The sequence below is a fragment of the Rhinoraja longicauda genome, chromosome 23, assembly GCF_053455715.1.
Source record: "Rhinoraja longicauda isolate Sanriku21f chromosome 23, sRhiLon1.1, whole genome shotgun sequence".
Lineage (NCBI taxonomy): Eukaryota > Metazoa > Chordata > Chondrichthyes > Rajiformes > Arhynchobatidae > Rhinoraja > Rhinoraja longicauda.
In genome coordinates, this window is record NC_135975.1 from 17,115,886 (window position 1) to 17,140,251 (window position 24,366).

Sequence of the window (24,366 nt, forward strand, 5' to 3'; positions counted from 1 at the left end):
TTAGAGAAGACACGGGTGGTGGCAAGCTCAGGTGTCCAACCTTAAGAACAGATTCTTCCCCACTGCCTTCTGACTCCTGAACGAATGGCTTTTGCTATAGAGCCCAAACTGGAAAATCAAGACAAGAGACTGCAGATGGTGGAATCTAGAATCTAGAACCCATCACATCAACCTCTATCCCATTCCCTCTTTGTACTGGCAAGTGCTGATGCAGGGTCATTAGGTGCAAATGCTTTTCACCCTTTTGACTCCACATATTCCGTTTGCAGAATTTTTTCATCATTATTTTTGTTTTGAAGTAGTCAAACTATTCTACCTTCCTTCCTTAACTCTTTGTTGATTTTCCTATTGGGGTAAACTGTTGACCATTAGTCATTATGGATGACTGACTTCCAGAATATATTTTTCCAGAGCTTGGTCTCGAAATGACCATTTTCTGTTTTTGTTCAATGAAAACTTTTGTTTTCCTTTCTCGGTTGAGTATGACGCTGCACCTTGATTGATAAGACCTTCAGCCACCTCTGATCTGCACTCACTTTGACCTGACGTAAACGTTCTCTTCCCACAGATGATAACTTCTTGTATGTTTCTAGCCTGTTTGTTCCTTCCGTATTCTATCTTACCAACTCTGTCAACAAAGTTGGTATATTATGGGCAGCACAGTGTGGTCCAGCTAGTAGAGCAGCTGCCTCAGCGTGCCAGAGACCCGAATTCAATCCTGATCCTGGGTGTTCTCGGGAATTTCTTTCCCGATGATGGAGTCCAGAACCAGGGGTCACTGTTTAAGAATGTGGTAGGCCATTTAGGACTGAAATGAGGGAAAAACTTTCACCCAGCGTTGTGAATCTGGAATTCTCTGCCACAGAAGGCAATGGAGAACAATTCACTAGATGTATTCAAGAGAGAGATATAGCTCTTGAGGCTAACGGAATCCAGGGATATGGGGAGGAAGCAGGAACGGGGAACTGATTTTGGATGATCAGCCATGATCAAATTGAATGGTGGTGCTGGCTTCAATGGCCTACTCCTGCACCTATTTTCTATGTTCTCTGTGGAGTTTGCATGTTCATTCTGTGATTGTGGGTTTTCTCTGGGTGCTCCAGTTTCCCTCACATTCCAAAGATGTGTAGGTTTGCAGGTTAATTGGCTTCCATTAAAAAAATCACTAATGTGTAGGGAGTGAATGAAAAAGTGAGATAACATAGTGAATGTGAACGGTTGATCGATGGTTGGCGTGGGCTCAGTGGGATGAAGGGCCTGTTTCCATGCTGTGTCTTCCAATCAATTATCTCCCAAATACAGATACTTGAGCAACACAGGAGTTGGGGAACAGTAAATTATGACATTCTTCCTTTTGGCAGAAGAATCAAGAACCACAGGACATAAAATGAATGCACCAGAAGTAAGATCATGAAAATAAATCGCACATTGAGTGTTTTGAATCTGGAATGCACCACCAAGGAATAGAGAAGGCAGATTCAATTATGATATTCCATAAGGAACTGTTAAATACTTAAAGGAGAAACTGCCGCCTGTAGCGAGGGGGTAGGGGAGTGTGACCAGATGTATGGCTCTTTCATGCATGGTGTGATAGGCCGAATGGCAACATCCTGTGTTGTATTCTCTTGCCTTTTGTAATAGGATGGCTATAGCAGTGTTGGATGTTGTCCCTGGTCTGGAGGGAATTCTTAGCTTTTCTCCAATTTATCATATATCATATCATATATATACAGCCGGAAACAGGCCTATTTCTGCTGCATGTGTTGGTTTCTGACTGATACTGTACTTGTATTTGCTCTCAAGTTTGAACAGACTTTCATGTATATCTGGTCCAATCTATTTCAAAAGTGCTATAACCTTTGAATACCACCTGATGGATGGGTAAAATGCCGATTTCAGTTTGCCATTTGCCTCTGTTTCAAGGGTTTGTACAAATAATGGATATTGAATTTCATAAATTAGAACTGCTTAATTAAGAATTAGAATGATTTAATTGAACTACACTGCTTGTGCAAGTTCTAGCCACATTACTCTACTTGAACATAGAATCATTGTTGGGCCGGACCCTTCTTCAGACTGAAAGTAGAGGGAAGGTAAAAGGCCAGAACAAAGCTGGGCTGGCAACAGATGACCAAGGAAGGGTGGTGCCCATTGTTGGCTGGGGATGAGGTGATAACAAAGAGATACAAGGATGCATACAGTGGAAATAGTAACATGGGAGGGAATGCAGGAGTTACTTGAAATTACAGAAATTAACGTTCATACCGCTGGGTTGTAAGATGCCCAAGCAGAATATGAGGAGGTCTTCTGTGGCTGGCTCTGATTTGAGATATAGAATGTGTGGTAGTGTGTATGCAAAGGAAAAGGGAAGGAGAGTTAGTTTTGATGCATTATCCACTGCTTGTGCAAGGGACTGTCTTACTTGGATGGCCATTAGCTTGAAGTACAACGAGTATGTTCATTCGTTTGGTTGATGAAAGGGAAGAAACATGGCTTAATTCCACTAATAACAAAAAGGAGCAGGAGGAGGCCACCTGGCAAATTGAGCTTACTCCATGGCTGAGCTACCCCAGCACCATTTTACTCTGATTCTTTTGAAGTTTAGAAACCTCAATTGGTTTTGAAATGAATATACTATTTGAACTTCCAGGATAAAACATTTCTAAAAGGTTCACTATTCTTTAAGTGAAGAAATGTTTTGTCATTTCATTCTTCTATCTGACTCTTCTCTGATGATGTAAGCTGGTGCTTGATTCCTTGACCTGTCGGTGATGCCTGAGCTCACTTTTCTCCCAGGTTGTAGTTTAGACTTTCGACATCTACAGTTTTACAATGACCTAATTTTCCACTTGCTATGGGCTTGTAAGTTCAGCTTGTCTGTATCTCCTTGATATCTTCTTCCACACTCACAATCCCATATTTAACAAAATGCATAAGAAAACTTGGGAATGTGACATTTTGTTCCTTAAGATTGATAGATTGTGAATAGCTAGGGCCCATGTACTGACCACACCACTCAAAGCTGGACAACCCAAGAAGAATGTTTTATTTTGTTTCCTTTTCAGTCAATGATCAGTTCACTATATGCATATTAATTTTAGATGGCATATTTTACCTTTGGAAGGGTATTATGAACTGCAGTGGTCCAAAGCGGTTGAAAATAATCATAAAATAGTGAAACTGAATACTTCAATCATTTTGTTAAAATATTTTGATCTTTGATTGTTTTCTCTGGAGTGTCAGAGGCGAGATCTGATTGGAAATATATAAAATTGCGAGGCATTAATTGGGTGGACAGAACCTTTTCCCCCTAGGGTGGAAATGTCAGTAGAATGCGTGGAACATGCTGCAGGTGGTGGAGGCAGATAGGATAGCGGTGTTTAAGAGACATTTAGATGGGCATATATAGGTGATAGAGAACATCGGAATTGAGTTGTATGATTCATGGAGAGTACTTTGCTATGTTCCATGTTTATTATGTTGTGTTCTATTTTATCCTTAATTCTATATTGCTGCAGAAACCGTTTGTGTTCTATTTTATCCTTAATTCTATATTGCTGCAGAAACCGTTTGCTACGGATGCAATTAAAATATTTTAAAAAAGTGAAATAGAACACAAAGTGCAATTACAGTCTATTTATTGCAGGTGACTTGTCAGGTTTTCTATGTCTTGCACCAGTGCTCCCTCTTGTGGCAACTCCAATTACGGTTTTGGTGATTTCCAAGATGCAATCAAGGCCACATTGTGAAACACTAGGGTGAGTTCCTTTTTTTAAATAGATGTATTATTTATGGTATACAATAGTTACTAATGCCATAAAAGAAACCTCACGCTAAATACATCAGCTGACATTCAACATTTCTGCCAAACCAAAGAGATTTACCAAACTTCAAACTTAAAGTTTCAACAAATTAGAGTTAAGGAGTGCTCTCCATTTATAACTTAAACCATCAGAATCAGCAACACCAAACGTGATGGCATCATTTTCCTCAGAAGTCTTCTCTTGTTTTCAAGTTTTGAAAATTGCAGCCTTTTCTAAGCAGGTCCTCTCAGAAATAGATTCGTATATCTGAAGATAAGAAAAAAAAAATCAGAAGTAGTGCAAGCAATTGTTTAGGCAGGTGAATTTTATAATTAGGTGGATCTTTCAAAGTTTTGACTCAGGAAGATGAACCAAATGGTCTATTCTATGATAGCACATAAATGAAGCTATAACTGAAACACTCAAATTTAGAATAGCTTCAAATAAACTCAACAAAAGCTGGCCATAATTAATTCAATGGTTGGTTCAACCTAACTCTAGTAGCACTGCACAAATATCTAGCGATGGGTGCAGAATCAAACCATTGTCACTGTATCCACACCAAATCTTCCGGAAGATTTACCCAAATCATTTTTCAGCTGCTCTTTCACCAATAATTCAGTAAACTATCCTCTTACAATTTCATTACTGTACCCAGAAGCACAAGTATGCGGTGCTGAGGGTAGTAGAAATCGTACCCTGAGGGTAGTAGAAATCGCGCCGGAGACCCAGGTTCGATCTCGACTATGGGTGCTGTTTGTACGTTCTCCCCGTGACCGTGTGGGTTTTCTCCGAGAACTTCGGTTTCCTCCCACACTCCAAAGATGTTCAGGTTTGTAGGTTAATTGACTTGGTATAGGTGTAAATTGTCCTTTGTGTGTGCATGGGAAAGTGTAAATGTGCAGAGATCACTAGTCGGTGCGGACTCGGTGGGCCGAAGGGACTGTTTCCACACTATCACTAAACTAAATACCTTTTGTTTTCCACCTAACCCTATCAAAGGTGAATCTTTTTCCTGTGGGTATATTTCCAAGTTTACTCTCTTTATTAACTTTCACTTTAAATAGTCACCTGCTGGATTAGACCTTTCACTGTTTGTTATCCGGAGTGTTTACAGATAATGCCCAAGCTTAGTTTTAGTTGAACTATTAGCATTGTTTAAAAAACAATCATAGAAAAGATGGGATCATGAATTAATGGGAATTTAGAAAACAAACTTGCCTTCACTGGGTTAGAAGTTCATTCGGGAGATTGCAACCAACATATGCATCATTTAGAACACAGTATTCCAGAAGTGTGCCCCAGCATTGGTCCTATAAAGAATTACACATTTTAAAATCAGCCTTAAATTCAAATGCCACAACACCATCAAGGTGGTGCTAGTTATTCTTTAAGTTCAGGTTTCATGCAGCTACTTTTTATAAAATTACTACATTCGCAAACAAATTAGGTTATAGTGCCCTCCATAATGCTTGGGACAAAGACCCATCATTTATTTATTTGCCTCTGCACTCCACAATTTGAGATTTGTAATAGAAAAAAATCACATGTGGTTAAAGTGCACATTGTCAGATTTTAATAAAGGGCATTTTGGTTTCACCATGTTGAAATTACAGCTGTGTTTATATAGTCCCCCCATTTCAGAGCACCATAATGCTTGGGACACATGGCTTCACTGGTGTTTGTAATTGCTCAGGTGTGTTTAATTGCCTCCTTAATGCAGGTATAAGAGGTCTCGGCCCCTTTGGAAACTTTTATTGCTGTTCATCAACACGAGGACCAAAGTTGTGCCAATGAAAGTCAAAGAAGCCATTTTGAGACTGAGAAACAAGAATAAAACTGTTAGAGACATCAGCAAAACTTAGGTTTACCAAAATCAACTGTTTGGAACATCAATAAAAACAAAGAAAGCACTGGTGAGCTTACCAATCGCAAAGGGACTGGCAGGCTAAGAAAGACCTCCACAGCTGATAACAGAAGAATTATCTCTATAATAAAGAAAAATCCCCAAACACCTGTCCGACAGATCAGAAACACTCTTTAGGAGTCGGGTGTGGATTTGTCAATGGCCACTGTTCGCAGAAGACTTCATGAACAGAAATGCAGAGGCTACACTGCAAGATGCAAACCACTGGTTAGTCGCAAAAAATAGGATGGCCAGGTTACAGTTTGCTAAGAAGTACTGAAAAGAGCAACCACAGTTCTGGAAAAAGATCTTGCAGGCAGATGAGACGAAGATTACCTTATATCAGAGTGATTGCAAAAGCAAAGTATAGAGGAGAGAGGGAACTGCCCATGATCCAAAACATACCACCTCATCTGTGAAACACAGTGGTGGGGGTGTTATGGCCTGGGCATGTATGGCTGGTGAAGGGACTGGCTCACTTCATTGATGATACAACTGCTGATGGTAGTAGCATAATGAATTCTGAAGTGTATAGACACATCCTATCCAATCAAATTCAAACAAATGCCTCAAAACTTATTGGCCGTCGGTTCATTCTACAGCAAGAGAATGATCCCAAACATACTGCTAAAGCAACAATGGAGTTTTTCAAAGCTAAAAAATGGTCAATTCTTGAGTGGCCAAGTCAATCACCGGATCTGAACCCAATTGAGCATGCCTTTTATATGCTGAAGAGAAAACTGAAGGGGACTAGCCCCCAAAACAAGCATAAGGTAAAGATGGCTACAAAACAGGCCTGGCAGAGCATCACCAGAGAAGACACCCAGCAACTGGTGACGTCCATGAATCGCAGACTTCAAGCAGTCATTGCATGCAAAGGACATGCAACAAAATACTAAACATGACTACTTTCATTTACTTGACATTGCTGTGTGCCAAACATCATGATGCCCTGAAATGGGGGGGACTATGTATACATGCAACTGTAATTTCTACATGGTGAAACCAAAATGTATAAAAATGGCCTTTATTAAAATCTGACACCCAGTTATTCATTAAAACGATGTCAAAAACCCTATTACACAGAGTTCTACCCACCTTAAGGAGAATATGTGGATTCCCAACCACGATCAGTAATGCTTTAGCTCTGGTGATTGCCACATTAAACCTTTTGGGATTTGAAAGAAATCCCAAGATGTGACGCTTATCCTCAGACAGATTTTCTTCACTCGACCGGACCTTTGCAATAAGCATATTTTGTTTAAGATTTCTGACACAAAAAGGTAAACAAAACTGCATTTTTGTGAAAAAACCACAAAGACCACACTTTGATTTGCTCTGCATTTTATATCCTCCCGAAAACAAACTTGTGAAATATTTTAAATTTATGTAACCTATTGGAAATATCACTAGTGTGAAAAATTAATGCCACAGGAGCAGAATCATTACTTGTGGTGGGTTGCTTTACCTCTAATCAACATTTGTACACGTCTGGTTAATGGTTTTCAACCTCTGAGTTCACAACTTGAAATAAACTCATGACCAATGAAGGAATGTTGTTACCCCATCACCACCATAAACTTCTTATTCCCAACATTTATGATACAAATATTTAATAAAATTATATAAACTAGCATCTGCAGTTCCTTGTTTCTGTGTTTATTTTAATCAGTAGATATTAGAACTGTAATTAAAAAGGATTTTGCTTCAATTTCAAGTATTCAGCTTCATGAGCAACACTGAATAAATCAGGTTTTTTTGAAAAAAGATAACTCGGGTTTCTTTGATCTGCGGATTTAAGTTTAACAATTACAGCTCTATTGAACACTAATGCACCATATTTTCTAGCACTAATCACAAAATTACATCACCAATGCTGAATCTGAAAATTAGATCTATTACCGTCTTGATATTATCAATCGTTATGATTGCCCAAAATATTTTCTATTGTGGTGTTGTATAGATTAACAATTATTAAATGATCAAATACTAGACAAACTAAATAGTTATTCCCGTTGACAGTACTGGCCGATGTTTAGAGGTAACAAAATAGGGTATTTGGGCAAAACAAAGGGTTGACTGCCTTTTCCATTGAGTGATACCCAATTGTTAATACACACCTAAATTAGTGTAACTTACTGTTGAGACAATTATAACCATTTTCTCCTGGCCTTGAAATTCTTCAACAGATCCAACCTTTAAGTCGGTAAGATTTACACTTCGGAGGAGGACTCTAATTTTTTGTACCTATGTACACAAAAAAAAAGTTTTTTTCATACAGTAGCCTCAAGATGATCTAGGTCTGCGGAATTAGATATTTCAATTCTACGTTGTTGTGCACCCTTGCTCGCAATTAGCACTAGGTCTGGATATTTTCTCTTGACACATTTTCTGCTATTTTGTGTTTTCAGTCTTTGTCTTGACATAACTTTAATAAGGAAGCATTATTGGCTAGTAACAAATACCACAGCATGTTTGCAGTGTACAAATCTCATACGTGCTTAAGACCCACCGACTTCCAATGTAAAAACAAAAAAAAAGTTTAATAATGGCACCCGAAAACAGAAAAGAATAAATATGAAGTTACTGTGAGTACCTGCTTTTGGTAGGGTGCTATGATCCCAATGTCTGAAGGCTGCACTGGGCTTGTACAAAGTTTTACTAGCAGACAACAATAGCGCATGACTTGAACTGCCTCTTTAGGGTTGAACCATGATGGATTGCTACCTTCTCTCATTTCATTTCCCTGAAAATGAAAACAATCAGCAGTTACAACATTAGAATCTGAGAATACCTATCAGAATGAAATGTCATGCATCCTTTCTGGAAACTAACGTTGCAAGGAAACTAATAGTGCATTTCATTTTGCATCATTCCGTGCATGTGTGTACTTATAATTCAAAGGTATATGAACCATTGCCATATGAATATATTTGCATAGTGAGTAAAATGAACTTGTTTTCCTGCCACCATTGCTAAAGACAGTTTAAGTGCTCAATGTTTTTGGATTAATTATTGGATTAATTTTGGATTAATTATTTCATATTGGGCTGGAAGTCAGAAAGATGGACATCAGGAAGGAAAACAAAAAATTACTGGAAGCACTTAGAACAGGCAAAGCCATTATGGAGGGAAATTGAGCCGACGTTTCATATTGTAACTGGAAATGTTAGAAGACGAGTTTCAGGTTGCAGAGAGGAGGAAGGTCGGAGTGAACAGAGGGAATGGCCATGCTATAGTGTCATGCAAAGTTGTCAAAGTAACAACTCCTTACAAATCAGCAGCTGGAGACAGGAGAGAGAAAGGAACATGGAGATGGAGATGAAACGCCACATCTGTAGAGAGAGCAATGGAGCAGTCGTTAGTTGAGATTAAACGCAGTATTAAATTCATGGGCTGCAACATACCCAAATGAAAGAGGAGGTGTTTTTCTTTAAGCTTGCATTGGACATAATTGAAGGAAGCATAAAGGCAGAGTATTCGGAGCAGGATTGGGCATATGGAAGTAGAGTTATCGGCAACTGAAAGCTCAGCATTGCCCTTGTGGACTTGCAAGTGGCCACCCAATCTTCAGCTGGTGTCCCCAATGTAGATCGTGTATTGTGTTCACAACGTGGTCACCCCTGCACTGGATAAACCAAACAGTGGTGATCATTTTGCAGAGCACTTGCAGCAGCCCCTAGGATTTAGAACAACTTTAGTATTTCCAGGTAATAATCCTTCAAACCTCTCCACAAATGTGGCTACGCCTCTCTTTTAATATGCCTCTTTATTCTTTACTCCAACTACTATTCTTTAAAAAAATTATCTTGACAACTTTCATCTACACTTTTTCTTGCCATCATTCCCCTCTGCAACTTAAACACAAATTTCTTGTTTTGCATTTCCAGTTCTGATGAAGGGTTCTTGACACCAACTTTGTCTTCCAACATTTGCTGCTCGACTTGATGAGTACTTCCGTTTAATTTTCTGTTACCTATTTTCCGGATCTGGTTGAAATGCTTATTAAATGCTCCATCAGAGTTTAAAAATAAGTAGGGATGCACTATCAGTCCCTGGATCTTGCTCCAACATTTAATAATATCATGGCTAATCTTACTGCACGTTCTGCCCGAGATGCTGCCTGACCTGCTGAGTTACTCCAGCATTTTGTGAAAACCCCCTCCCATTCCCAGTCTGACCTTTCTATCATGGGCCTCATCCAGTGCCATAGTGAGGCCCACCGGAAATTGGAGGAACAGAACCTCATATTTCGCCTGGGCAGCTTGCAGCCCAGTGGTATGAACATCGACTTCTCCAACTTTAGATAGTTCCTCTGTCCCTCTCTTCCCCTCCTCCTTCCCAGATCTCCCTCTATCTTCCTGTCTCCACCTATATCCTTCCTTTGTCCCACCCCCCTGACATCAGTCTGAAGGGTCTCGACCCGAAACGTCACCCATTCCTTCTCTCCTGAGATGCTGCCTGACCTGCTGAGTTACTCCAGCATTGTGAATAAATTCCCATTTAGTTAGTCACTCCATTGTTTATCAAGTATCTATCTACTGTAACTACTGTATCAAGTATCTATCTACTGTAACTGTGTCAAAAATATTCAAAGGCCCAATTGCAATCACTAATTTTGAAGACTCAACCATCTGAGACACAACATTTCCCCTTGGCCTTGTCTAAACTACTTACTCAGGTTCTAGGTTCTCATACAAGAGGAAACATTCTCTCCATATCCACCCTGTCAAGGGTCTTCAACCATCTTATACTTCAACTTTCTAAACTCCAACATATACAAGCCTAGATTTAAAAACAAAGTGCCAGAGTAACTCAGCACGTCAAGCAGCATCTCTGGAGGACATGGGTCAGGACCCTTCTTCATACCAACCTAGCCTTTGCAAACCTTTGTGATCAGACCATCACTAGGTATTACGTATAAATCTCTTCTGAACTACATCTGATGTATTAACATCCTTGCTTAATTAAGGAAACCAATATTGCATACATACTCCAGATCAGCACCCTTTATAGATGAAATAACAACCCTACTTTGCAGAGATTAATAATTGAATCTTAAAATTCTTATTGTATAAATAATGAAAATGAAAAAAAAACATGCAATGTTTTAATTATGAATGAGGCTAGTAATATACTGTGTTCAACAACATACCCTCAGTCCATGAAAAATTATTGGAAATCCTTTCTTTGGCAATTTTTCCCAGTTACAAAATGTATTGGCCACAGACTGATCCATACACATCTTAAGTTCATTTTGATAGAAAAGCTTAGCAGGCAAGGCAAGCAAACATGAATGTGATCGATAATTGTTCACCAGTTTAGTCACCTAAAAAAGAAATACTATTTCAACTACAAATCAGAATACATTTACAGTTTGTCTTTCACTGTCGTATTATTTGCATCTCTGGGGTATTTCTAAATCGTCCTAAATTAAATTAAAACCAATTTTTTAATGAATTGTTATTTTTAAAGTAGTGCAGTTCAAAATAAGTAGCTCCGACTCATGGAGTCGGTTGGGTTGCTACAACATATGTGCAAATAAAAGGCTAATTACTTAATTGGCATTCACAGAGGTGCCTGGGCTTGACGGGTACTGGGGGAGATTTTATTATAACTTTTAACTTCTGCTTTTCTTTTGCCTAGCAACGGTGCAAGCTCTTGCTCCCCTCAAAGTCCCGGTGAGTGCAAGATAACTGACAAGACAATTATTAATGGTTGACATAATTAGAAACGAACTGTACTCTACATTTTATTATTCTGTTTTTACATTAGATCTTCTTTAACTTAATTTCATCAGAAATTACTGCATGTTCTGCAATCACCATGTGTAAACTGAAGAGTAAGCTAAAGTGCAGACATTGGTAAAGCTTGGCTTCATCAGTTATTGATCAATATAAAGAATGGTCTACTTTAAAATTAAATTATGCTCTTAAGCGTGGCCTCCAGTTACTGCTCTGCAACCTAGTATTGTTTTACAAAATGAAATATACATTCTGAAACTCTCTTTTCTTTTCATCCCTCAAGTTACATCTGCAATTGTGTGAACTGGTAGTCAAATCAAATCACTCTCCAAAGCTACTCAAAAATAAATTATTCTGCAGAAAACAAGATGACACTCATGTACTCAAGCTGATTACTACAACGAGATGTTTCATTCCTCCCCATGCCGAGAATGCACAATTATTTGAGGCTCCCAGAGGGAGGGTAATGGCCAACCACCAGAACAATAGCACTGAACTAATCCACAGGCCTCGTACTAAGGTTGGGGCTTTGGTTTATAGCCTTGAATGCAGTTGAGATTGGTGACATGACCCATGGTTACATGGCCATTTTAGTATTGCAGTGCAAAAATAGACTGAAAATGGGCAAACGACGCTTTGAATTTGATTCATCATGTCTATGTCGGCTTTTGTGCCATCTGTAGAAATTCCCATTTGTCCACATTGGAGAACATAACATTCTATATTCCTGCCTATTCCCATGTCACCTAAATGTCTCTGAAGCATAGGTGATTGTACTTGACTCCACCATCTCCTTTGGAGCAAGTTCCAGATATTACAGAAATACTCTCACGTACCCTCTAAAACCTGTCAGAGCCATGTGGTTCCTTTTTATTCCTGATCAAAACTTCAATATCCTTTGTAATCCAAGATTCCCTTCTTGCCCTTACACCCTGACTAGAACATACTAGTTGGGAATTTTTACTAGTTCTCTTTTATAGGACTCCCACTTGTCAGCTGTTTTACCTGCAAGCATCCATTCTCAATCTACTTTTGCTAGGTTCCTGCTTACACTTCGCAAATCAGCTTTCCCCCAATTTAAGACCTTAACTTGAGGACCAATCTCACCCCTATCCAAAACTCCCTTGAAAGTTATAGAATTATTCTCACTGTTCAGTGTTCCCCCAGCCACACTTCCACCACCTGCCCAGTTTTATTTCTGAAGTTAAAGTCATGTGCTTCCTTGACTCATGAAGGACTCTGCATATTGTCTCAAATAACGTCCTTGGAAGCACGTAAATTCTGCCCATCTAAGCTTCTTGCACTAAAACAATCCCAGTCAGATCTGGGGAAATTAAAATCCCCCACTACTATAAGTTTTGCCTGTGTTATTCTTTCACTGTTTAGGATTTGTTTATAAATCTGTTCCTCAAACTCCCATTGACTATTGGGAGGCCTGTATTATGAACCAGAAAAATGATTGTCCCTCAATTATTTCTAGGTTCCACTCTAAGTGCCTTTTTGGATGAGGCCTCCAGGATATCCCCTCTAAGTACTACTGTTATGTTCTTCACAATTAGTGAGACCACTTCTGTATTCTCTGCTCACATCTAAAATATCTCCATCGCAAGGCATTGAACTGCCAGCCCTGGTCTTTCCTCAACCTTGTTTCCATGGTTGCAAGATTACAATTCCAACTACTGTGCAACATGGCAAATGCTAACAAACCACCTTGAACTGAATATTTATATGGGACTTGTATTTACAGTGAATAAACATTTAAACTTACCAAAAGTGGATTGAATGATCCAAGTGGATGCAAGGTTTTATTTCTAGAATACAAAGGCTGGGTCATTAGCCTCTCCAAAAGTGAAATAGATAGACCATAGGTTTTGGCAATTCTCGACTTTATTATCGGTCCCAGCTGCATTGGGTCTCCAGCAAGCACGATCTGTTGGTTTATTAAATAATTGCACAAGGCTAATTATTGCTGCAAGTTACAGAAGCCAATATTCAATTATCCTGTACCAGCCAGACATTTCAAACCATCTCAGATCACAACACTACCTTCTGTTATAGTCCAAAATACTTCCTTAATCAGATTGAAAGTTTAAAACAATGAGTTAATGTAAACAAACCAGAATATAAACCTGTTATACATCTTTACTGCAAGCTCAGGAAATACTTATTCCAGACCCAAAATGTTCCATAAAATGGGATGAGCCAAATGTAAAGCAGTACTACCTAGTTTGTTGGGTCAAAGAACATTAAAAAAAAAAATACTACAGTAAAACAATCATGAATATTAAATCAAGAAAAATGTGCCACGCTCTACTCAATTTACTGCAGCACCAACGTTTAATAATTTTGGCTCAGCCCATTCGATTCCCTGAAGGATGAACAAACTATTGCTGGATTTTGATTGTTGAGAACCAGGAATACGAGAAAATTTAAAAATAAAATTTTCATCTGAGGATTTACTGTTCTGATTGATGACATCAATACAAATTGTTCATTTTTGGATATTGACCAAAACTGAGTAACTGAGTACTTTTGTAATCAATCCATCAAAACACTATGCACTTCGGCAGAGCTAAATATAAATGATCCCCATTCTGCATAACGGAGGCAGAATACTGCAGATGCTGGAACTCAAACAATAGGAGAAAATGCTGGCAATACTCAGCATTCCAAGCAGCATCCAAGGAGAGAGAAACAGAAAGAATGTTTGAAATCTGCAAGGTTATATCAAAATGTACCTTTCCTCCTCTCCATCCATTACCCAACCCCCTCCCCCCACGCTAATTTCACAACATTCACCAATCAATCAGTAGAAGATTTTTAGCGGTGGTGCAGTAATGGAGTTGTTGCCTTACAGCGCTTGCAGCGCCAAAGACCATGGTTTAATCCTGACAATGGGTGCTGTCTGTACGGAGTTTGCACGTTCTCCCCATGACCGCGTGGGTTTTGTCCGAGAACTTCGGTTTCCTCCCACACTCCAAAGATGTACAGGTACACAAAGATGTAGGTTAATTGGTATAAGAAAATAACTGCAGATGCTGGTACAAATCGATTTATTCACAAAATGCTGGAGTAACTCAGCAGGTCAGGCAGCATCTCGGGAGTCTGAAGAAGGGTCTCGACCCGAAACGTCACCCATTCCTTCTCTCCCGAGATGCTGAGTTACTCCAGCATTTTGTGAATAAGTAGGTTAATTGGCTTGGGTTTGGATACTTGGTATAAGTGTAAATTGCCCCTAGTGTGTGTAGGCTTGTGTTAGTGTGCGGGGATTGATGGTCGGTGTTGACTCGGTGGGCCGAAGATTCTATTTCCACACTGTATCTCTGAAACAAAAAAACAAACAAATCTAATTATTTTGTGCTATCGTGCCATACCTGTCCATCCTTCTCAGATACCAGCAGCAGAGGGATGAGACATTCCGGTTCACTTGCTTGACCAGCTTCATCCACAAATACATGAGTAAAATGTCCAGTTCTTTATTGCATTTGTGAAAACAAAAAAGTGCAAAATCACGTGCTTTGGAAAGAAAGTGTTACCTTTCTATTCAACAACCAACTACAACAAAAAGGGATCTTGTCACCAAAGAAATAGTTTTATCAACTGTTGCACGTTCTTTTTCTCTTGATGTATAATTGGCATCATGTTCTGCAACAGTTTAGGGTGGCACAGTGGTGCAGCAGTAGAGCTGCCTTACAGCACCAAAGACCGGGTTCGATCCTGACTATGGGTGCTGTCTTTTCGGAGTTTGTGCGTTCTCCCCATGACCTGCGTGGGTTTTCTCTGGGTGCTCCGGTTTCCTCCCACACTCTAAAGACGTACAGGATTGTAGGTTATTTTGGCTTCGGTAAAAATTGTAAATTGTCCCTAGTGTGTGTAGACTCAGTGAGCCTGTTTCCACACTGTATCTCTAAACTAAGTTTAAGTGAAATTATTTTTTTTATCGATTTTTGAGAATGCTGAAAACAGAAAGGCAATTGCACTAGCTGAAAACCAATCACTTGGTGCACTAGCTTTTCAGCACTAGCTGAAAACCAATCACTTTCATCTCTTCTACATATTAAATAACTGGCTAGTTTCACAAAGTTTAGATGCTTTTCTCAGTACATAGTGTCAAATTTGCAAGGCCAGGTCAATATTGAGACAACACAAGACAGAGTGGATTATATATTTTTCATAGAATACAAATGTTGTTCTATAGGCTATTATATTACAATGGAATTTCATTACAAGGTATTTCATTGCCACGTGCTTCTTTGTACCTCAATCCAATTTGATAGAATAATCCGGCTGTGCTACAGGTGCTTATTATTATCCTAAATCGTGCTGCATCCCAGAGATCTTCTCCATCTTTACTGTACGGCTGGACAGTTTCAGGAATATACTGGAGTGGAAATAAATGGGGTCAAATCAGAAAATTATCAATAGACAATAGATGATAGGTGCAGGAGGAGGCTATTCGGCCCTTCAAGCCAGCACCGTCATTCAACGTGATCATGCACAATCAGTACCCTGTTCCTGCCCTCTCCCCATATCCCTTGACTCCGCTATCTTTAAAAGCTCTATATAACTCTCTCTTGAAAGCATCCAGAGTATTGGCCTCCACTGCATTCTAATAATAATAATAATAATAATAATATTCATTTATTGTCATTGCAACGAGTACAACAAAATTAAAAAATAGCCAATCCTGACGGTGCGTACAAACATATATGCAATAAATGCAAAAACAAATAAATACATAAATACAATTAAATACAATTATATTAAGTACAAGATTTTTTAACGGTGTTGCCTAGTGCAAAGGTAGTGTTCAGTTCTCGTATGGCCCTGGGGTAAAAACTGTTCTTAAGTCTGTTTGTTCGGGATTTGATCGACCTGAAACGTCGACCAGAGGGCAGATGAACAAACAGACGGTGGCCGGGGTGGGATGGATCTTTTATTATTTTGCCTGCTCTACTGAGGCAGCATAGGCTGAACAGGTGCTCCAGGGAGGGCAGTGAGCAGCCGATGATCTTCTGGGCCGTCGTGATGACCCTCTGAAGGGCCTTCCTGTCCTTTTCTGAGCAGCTGGCATACCATGTGGTTATACAGTATGCCAGCACACTCTCGATGGAGCAGCGATAGAAGGACAACATGAGCTTCTCCTGCAGGTTGGTTTTCCTGAGGATCCTCAGGAAGTGGAGTCTCTGCTGTGCCTTCTTTACTGTGGTGATGGTGTTGGTAGACCAGGTAAGATCCTCTGCGATGTGCGTACCCAGGAACCTGAAAGCTGGTACCCTTTCCACACAGACCCCATTGATGTAGAGTGGGTCGTAATCTCCACTGGTTTTTCTAAAGTCAATTATAAGTTCCTTTGTTTTGGAGGAGTTCAGGACCAGATTGTTCACTGAACACCATGCTGCCAGCCTTTGGATTTCATCCCTATAGGCTGTCTCATCTCCTTCTGAGATGAGTCCAACCACAGTCGTGTCATCCGCGAACTTGATGATGGTGTTGGTGGGATGGGTGGGAGCGCAGTCATGAGTGTAGAGGGAGTAAAGGATGGGGCTCAACACACAGCCCTGAGGCAAAGATGCAAGCAGGATGCAATCAAACGATTACTGAAGAGTGTTAAATTTAAACACAAAACTTCTGTGCTTTTTAAATGCAGGAAATAGTCATATCTGGGTATTCCCCATGTGTGTGTGTGTCCTCACTGGGGAAAATCCCAGCCAATGCGTTTTGTGCAGCGAGACAGGCAGCATCTCTGGAGAGAAGGAATGGGTGACGTTTCAGGTCAAGACCCTTCTTCAGTCTGAGAATATGTAATATTATGAGAGGCATAGATAGGGTAGTCAGCAGATAGAACAGCACTATTTAAGAGGCATTTAGACAGATATGAACATGAAGTTCCTGTATTGTGCTATGTTCTCGCTGCTCACTAGACCCAACGTTCTTGAACATTTCTGAGATGTTATTTATTTTTTCCTTTGTGAAGACAGAACTAATTGTTCTGTTTTTTAATTCCGATTGTAATTTCTCCAATTTCGGGCTGGAGGGGACCAAGACTGGAATTCACCAAATATTCTCAGAAATGTGAGAGAACGCTGGGTCTAGTGAGCAGGGAGAACATAGAAAAATTGCATCCTTCTGCAATTGGATCCTCGACTTCCTCATCCACAGACTAGTCTGTTCGAATTGGCAGAAATACTTCTTCCTCATACCAAATACGTCAAGGCTGCGTGCTCAGCCCCCTGCTCTACTCACTCTATACTCATGACTGTGTAGCCGGGCACAGTGTGAACTCCATCTTCAAGTTCGCTGATGACACCACTGTTGTTGGTTGAATTACAGATGGTGATGAGTCAGAGTATAGAAGTGAGATCGACCAATTGACCAAATGGTGCCAGTACAACCACCTGTGTCTCAATATTAGTAAAACCAATGAACTGATTGTGGACTTTGGAAGAGGAAGGATGAGGACGTACAATCCTGTTTATATCAATGACGATGGTGCAGAAAGCCAAAAACTTTAAATTCCTGGGCCTGCATATTTCCGAAGACCTTTCCTGGACCCAGCACACTGATGCAATGATAAAGCACATCAACGCCTCTACTTCCTGAGAAGATTACGGAGATTCGGTATGTCAGAGAGGGTTCTTTTGAACTTCTACAGGTGTACAGTAGAGAGCATATTGACTGGTTGCATCACGGCCTGGATCGGCAACTTGAACGCCCAGGAGCGGAAAAGACTGCAAAAAATTGTGAACACTGCCCAGTCCATGGCTCTGACCTCCCCACCATCAAAAGGATTTATTGGAGTTGCTGCCTCAAAAAGGCAGCCAGCATCATCAGAGACCCACACCATCCTGACCACACACCCATTTCACCCCTGCCATTGGGAAGAAGGTACAGGAGCCTGAAAACTGTAACGTCCAGGTTCACGAACAGCTTCTTCCCTACAGCCATCAGGCTATTAAACACTACAACCTCAAATAAGCTCTGCACTACATTAGACTATTATTATTATTATTGCACTACTATTGTTTGTTTTTTTGAGTGTGTGTGTATATGTATGTGAGTATGTATTTACATATATATATATATATGCATGTGTACTTGTGAGTTTGTGCATATATACACACTGAACTTTTTTTTCTCGTTTATCATATTGTTTACAGTGTACTATGTTTACATATTCTGTTGTGCTGCAGCAAGTAAGAATTTCATTCTATCTGGGACACGTGACAATAAAAATCTCTCTTAACACTAATCTAACAATATCTTGAACTGGTTCTAAGCACAGTGGATCCTTTCTATCCTGACAGCAAATGCCCCCAAAACCCTTTTCGCAGAGTATATGATCGCACCTCTTCCAGTCTGCAGGTAGCATTAACCCGCACCATGTCTCCTTGCTTCAGTAAACCACTTTCGTGTAACCGCATGCAGAGCAGGTCAGCAGCACTGTTAGACGGAGCAGCAGCCAAGATCCGACTGTCAGGCAAAGTAAAGTGAATCTGCATAGAAAATCAATACCAGCGTTAAAACTTTGTTAAAATAATAAAGGACATTATATACTGAAAGTCACTGTACTACTGAAACCCCAATCTTCATGCACTTTTTTTTTTCCTGTACATCTCAATGATTCTTTTATTTCATCAAATCTACCTGCCTTAAAGAGCATTACTTGGAATTCTGTGAGCAAGTGGATTCCTACACAATTCGCTATTAAGTGGTCAGCATAGATGTAACTGTGAAGCACATACACTATTTCATCAAATGGCAGGACTTGAGTTGTGTACTGGAAGGTGATTCACCACTTTCACTTACAGATCAAGCATGTGTACAGGTCCACATCTTTCCCCACAGGGAGGATAGAACAATCACCCTTTAGTACTGATGAAGGCCAAGATGAGACTATTACACCAAAGAAATAAAGGGAAGCGGAAAAATCCACCCTTCTGATGATCCCTGCTGATGGCATACTCCGAACGCAGACAGCAAATCCATTCACTGGATTTTAGAGGCTGTGAAAAGCCAATGTAATACCTGCAAAATGGCTTCAAGGATGGTAACCGTTTTCCCGGTGCCTGGTGGCCCAAACACAATGTACGGTGTTGGCCGGCACTCTCCACGGACAATCTGTCTGACTGCGAACTTCTGATGTTCATTCAGCAACGAATTGTAAAATTTACATTCTTTTTGGCATGACGGTCCAGCTCCAAGATTTTCTCCTGCAATGTTTTTGTTAAAATTGTAAGCAACTAAACCTTCTAACACTCTACCATCTTGAAATGTTAAACGCTCTAGGGTGATCCACAAGCATAATTAAACAAAAAGTGACTTTAGCGTTGTTCTCTGCAAACACTAACGTGATACATCACATGGAGCATGCGGAGATCAGAGCAGACGCTCCACGTGGACTATACTCCGGGGAGGATGAAAATGGTTGTGCAAGTTACAATTACCAAACATTCTATTTTTAAAATTGCGTTTAATTATTGATCGTGGAAAGTGTAATATAGTAATTTATAAAGGTTTTGCATCCTGTGGAAGTCAGCACTCTGACTGGGGACCCAACTACAAGTGGGGCTTTGAATTCAGTCAGATCTACATCTGATAAAACATATAGGTTCAGGTTGGGCAAGCATGATTTGCCTAATATTACTGCACACAAATAGCATATTTAAAATTGTTATTTTACTGTGAAACTTGGGCCAGGTTTAAAAAATATTAAAATTCCGTGGGCTTGGTTTAGGTTTCAGTTCAGATTAGCCGTGGTTGAATCAAGTTTTATTTTCATACTCTTAACACTTCAGGGGGTGACACTGTGGTGCAGCGGTCGAGCTGCTGCCACACAGCACGAGTGACCCAGGTTCGAACCTGGCTGTGGGTGCTGTCTGTGCGGAGTTTGTGCATTCTCCCTGTACCATTGTGTGTTTCCTCCCACAATCCAAACACTTGCAGGTTTGTAGGTCAATTGGCTTCGGTAAATTGCCCCTAGTGTGTAGGATGTGAAAGTGGGATGATGTAGAACCAGTGTATGGGTGATCGATGGCCAGCATGGACTCAGTTGGCCGAAGGACCTGTGTCCACGCTGTACCTCTTTAAAAAAAAATCCATCTCTATGTTGAATACATGGTTTACATTTTTTAGAAAATGTAAATGTTTGATGTGAATTCAGACTGTAATGTGCAGAAATAGGCAATCTATTATGCATGAGCAGTTGATCCTTACCAACTGTGTTTCCAGTATCCTGTGGCGAGTCCCCTTTACCTGCACAATAATTACTTAACTCTGCATTCATATCCTTCTCCTGGAAAAGTGTTAGAATAAAATATTGCTGTAAAAATCTGTTATTGACAATATTTACTAACACAGCAACTAGTCATTTAACAAAACAAAGTGGTGAGGAACTCATCAAGTCAGACAATAGACAATAGGTGCAGGAGTAGGCCATTCTGCCCTTCGAGCCAGCACCACCATTCAATGTGATCATGGCTGATCATTCTCAATCAGTACCCCGTTCCTGCCTTCTCCCCAAACCCCCTGACTCTGCTATCCTCAAGAGCTCTATCTAGCTCTCCCTTGAATGCATTCTGGGAATTGGCCTCTGAGTGCATTCAGAGAATTGGGTCAGGCAGCGTCTACGGACGGAATAGATAGGTGATGTTTTGGGTCGGGGCACTGCTTCAGATAGATCTAGCAGGGGGAGAAAACTGGAAAAGAGGGATGAGAGTGAGACAAAGCCAAGCAAGTGATAGATGGATGCAGTTGGAAACACAATAACCCATATTCAAACAGATCAAAGAAAATGCAAAATATGTGTTTACAAATTGTAATATTCTATTGCATATTTTTTATATTCCATACATTTGATAAAACTGCCAAAATGTTCTTACATTCTTCATCTGACCTTGAGACTTGCAGCAGTTATTTCTTTCTATCATGACCATATCAATATCATTCCATGTGGTAACAGTCTGTCGAGATCTGGGCACAATCTTTGCTGGGAGCAAAACTGTTGTTGGAATGGGTAAAAAGCATCAGCAGGTTACTGACTGAAAGAAAACTTCATATTATTTGAAAGAAATATGAAATTATTCAAAGCTGTGGGATTCCATTTGTTCCATTACAAAATTGTCTGTCTTCGGAAGAACAATTTCTGCTGAATTTCATAAGCTCAGTAGCATCCTTATTCAAAGGAATAACTCCATTACCAAAAGGTTCAACATTAGAATTATTGTCCACTGAAATACTTATTTTGAAACCAAACATAAAGCTCACTTCATTTCCTGCAGCATTGAAGTATTTGCTAGAAATCAATTCCATTAATCACCAGCTTTTGCAAAATGATTACAATTGCTAATAAATCAGATGCATGGTCATTGATTCTTGTAAATACCGCAACTACATATTCTGCCTCTCATCATTTTCACGTCTTTGATCCCTTTAGACGAAAGTATGTCCCCAACACTAAGATTCACGTCACATAATGATTGTTTGCTAAATTTTAATACTTTTAGTATAAAATGCACCAATCCACAAAAATGTACTTGAATTATCTATAATAATCATAGCAGTACACAAGCACAGAAACAGGGCCTTTGGCTCACCTTGTTAATGCTGACCAAGTTGCCAAACTGGGCTAGTCCTGTAGCTAAGTCCTGTAGCTATCCAAATATCTGTCCAGATAACACTCTGATTCTGTTTGAAGAAGGGTCTTGACCCAAAATGTCACCTATTACTTTTCTCCAGAGATGCTGCCTGACCCGCTGAGTTACTCCAGCATTGTGTGCATAAGTGTCCAACTGTCTTTTAAAAGTCATAATGTATCCCCTTCTATAGCTTCCTCGTGCAGCTCATTCCAGATACAGACTATCGAACAAACAAAAAAAGTTGCCCCCGAGGTCTCTTAAATTTCTCCCTTCTCACCTTAAACCAATGTCCTCTCACTCTACAATCCTCTATCCTGGGAAAAGACAGTCCATTTAAATCATGCCTCTGATGATCTTGTACATATAAATAAAGCCACCACTCTGCCTCCCACCCTCCAAAGAAGAGTCCAAGCCTTTCCAACTTCCCACTATAACTCAAGCCTGTGAGCACAGATAACAGGAAAATCTCTTCTCTGCCCTTTCCAACTTAATGACATCTTTCCAGTAGCTGGATGACCAGAACTGCACACGTCCAAGTGTGGTTTTACCAATTACTTGTATAATTGCATTTTGTGCCAACGTTTGTCCTCAATACCATGCCCAATGATGGCAAGTGTGTCAAACACCTTCACCACACTGTCCACTTGCCTCGCCACTTTTAGGGAGCCATGCACCTGCACTCAAATATCTTTTGTTCTGCAACACTCTCCAGGATGCTATTATTTATTGTGTATGCCCTACTCTGGTTTGACATACCAACGTGCAATACCTCACACCTGCCCGAGTTAAATTCCATTTGCCATTCCTTGGCCGGTTTCCCCAAGTGATCTAGATCCAGTTGTAAATTTAGATATCACTTCCTCACTGTCGACAACACCACCAATTTTGGATCACCGGCCTCCAATTTAAAAACAATAACAACCCTCCACAACTATCGTTTGTCTCTTTCCTTTAATTTCAACCCATTGGTTAACTTACCTTGGATTCCATGCATTCTAGTCAGTTTAGAACATTTTATTTCATGTGCTAATCAAACATTTTTTACTCTGGATGTCAAGATTTGATAACCGTTTAATCAAACCACAGCAAAAGTATGTTCTTTTTCTATTTCTGGGTATCAATTTAAAATACACATCATATATTGCCAATTGCACTATATTACATTTCATCACAGTAAAAACCTAGTTCGGCTCAATTAATAAACATATTCAGATTACGAGACATCCTTCCCTAGAACTCCCCTTTTCATTCATATATAATCTTAAGAGTTTAAAGCAATGTCTTTTGAAAATCTAATTTATATCAACTGGGTATTCAACTAAATTATATCTCTTTTCACAGAATCTAATTTGAAAAATAAAGTTCCACAAAAAACAATAACTATTACAAGTTTGAAATCTGAATTCTAAACACAGACAACCATTATTCCTTTCCCTTCTCAGCACAATTTGTTTCTTGATGATAGCACAATTGAACCATTGAGAAATATCAAGATAATCTAATAACAAATTAGTTTTCTTCAGGAGCTCAGATTTTACAGGTTTTTCACATCTATAAAATGTAATTGTCCCTCAAGGCTTAAACATTGTAATTTGATACCAGAGGCAAGAAATGCTAAAGTTCCATCCATTTTTGACATTTGCTGGAAAACAAACCCAGAGGTCGTTATACCTGCTTCACCTAGGTAAACAGCTTGTTCCACTGCAAAGTGACATCTCCGAGCCGAAACTCTGAAATGGAAGCATTCCGAATCAATAAAGATCATTGGCTATACCGATACCAATTCTGGTAAATAATAATTTTAGTATCTACTTGAAGTTATGGTACATTTTCCAAAATACACCTCGTGTTTACCTGTTATAGGTGAATTCCACATCCACTGGCTCGCTGCCGTATGTCTGGAGAAATGCCGAATTGAATTTCAGCACCAGTTCATCATCGTTCACCTAGAGCAGGAGATTTGGGGGCAGGGAGGAGTTGAGAGAGGAGAGGAGTTATTTTTGAGTTACACAAAGACCTCATCTTTAAACATCTAACCCAAGACAAATTTAAAGAAGACTTTCGACCAAATGAGGCATGGAAATACAAAACTCCAAATCTGATCCTCAAGTTGAAATAGTCAGCTTTGATTCATCAGTAATGTAAATTCAGTATCCTCCTTTCAGGATAATCATGGTGGAAGGGTTGACTCTTTAGATTGTGCGCCTTATTTTCAAGGCCCTGTCCTTGATGCAGAGAGGGAGTGACTGCTAGGAGTTGTATGAAAATGTCACAAC

At 39.7% G+C, this 24,366-nt stretch overlaps 1 protein-coding gene across 1 annotated transcript in view; it reads right to left on the minus strand.

The window, feature by feature from the left end:
- Window positions 1-5,026: 5,026 nt before the first annotated feature.
- mov10l1 (Mov10 like RNA helicase 1) overlaps window positions 5,027-24,366 on the minus strand; it is a 33,701-nt gene continuing 14,361 nt past the window's right edge. Inside the window, exons 12-25 of the mRNA XM_078420155.1 lie at window positions 23,945-24,036; window positions 23,762-23,820; window positions 21,335-21,453; window positions 20,670-20,745; window positions 19,482-19,666; window positions 18,803-18,949; window positions 15,713-15,834; window positions 14,828-14,927; window positions 13,222-13,383; window positions 10,865-11,038; window positions 8,306-8,455; window positions 7,849-7,956; window positions 6,808-6,948; window positions 5,027-5,116 (exon numbers count right to left, since the gene is read on the minus strand). Of these exons, the coding sequence (XP_078276281.1) occupies window positions 5,027-5,116; window positions 6,808-6,948; window positions 7,849-7,956; window positions 8,306-8,455; window positions 10,865-11,038; window positions 13,222-13,383; window positions 14,828-14,927; window positions 15,713-15,834; window positions 18,803-18,949; window positions 19,482-19,666; window positions 20,670-20,745; window positions 21,335-21,453; window positions 23,762-23,820; window positions 23,945-24,036 (1,725 nt within the window). The remainder of the gene's footprint in view (window positions 5,117-6,807; window positions 6,949-7,848; window positions 7,957-8,305; window positions 8,456-10,864; window positions 11,039-13,221; window positions 13,384-14,827; window positions 14,928-15,712; window positions 15,835-18,802; window positions 18,950-19,481; window positions 19,667-20,669; window positions 20,746-21,334; window positions 21,454-23,761; window positions 23,821-23,944; window positions 24,037-24,366) is intronic.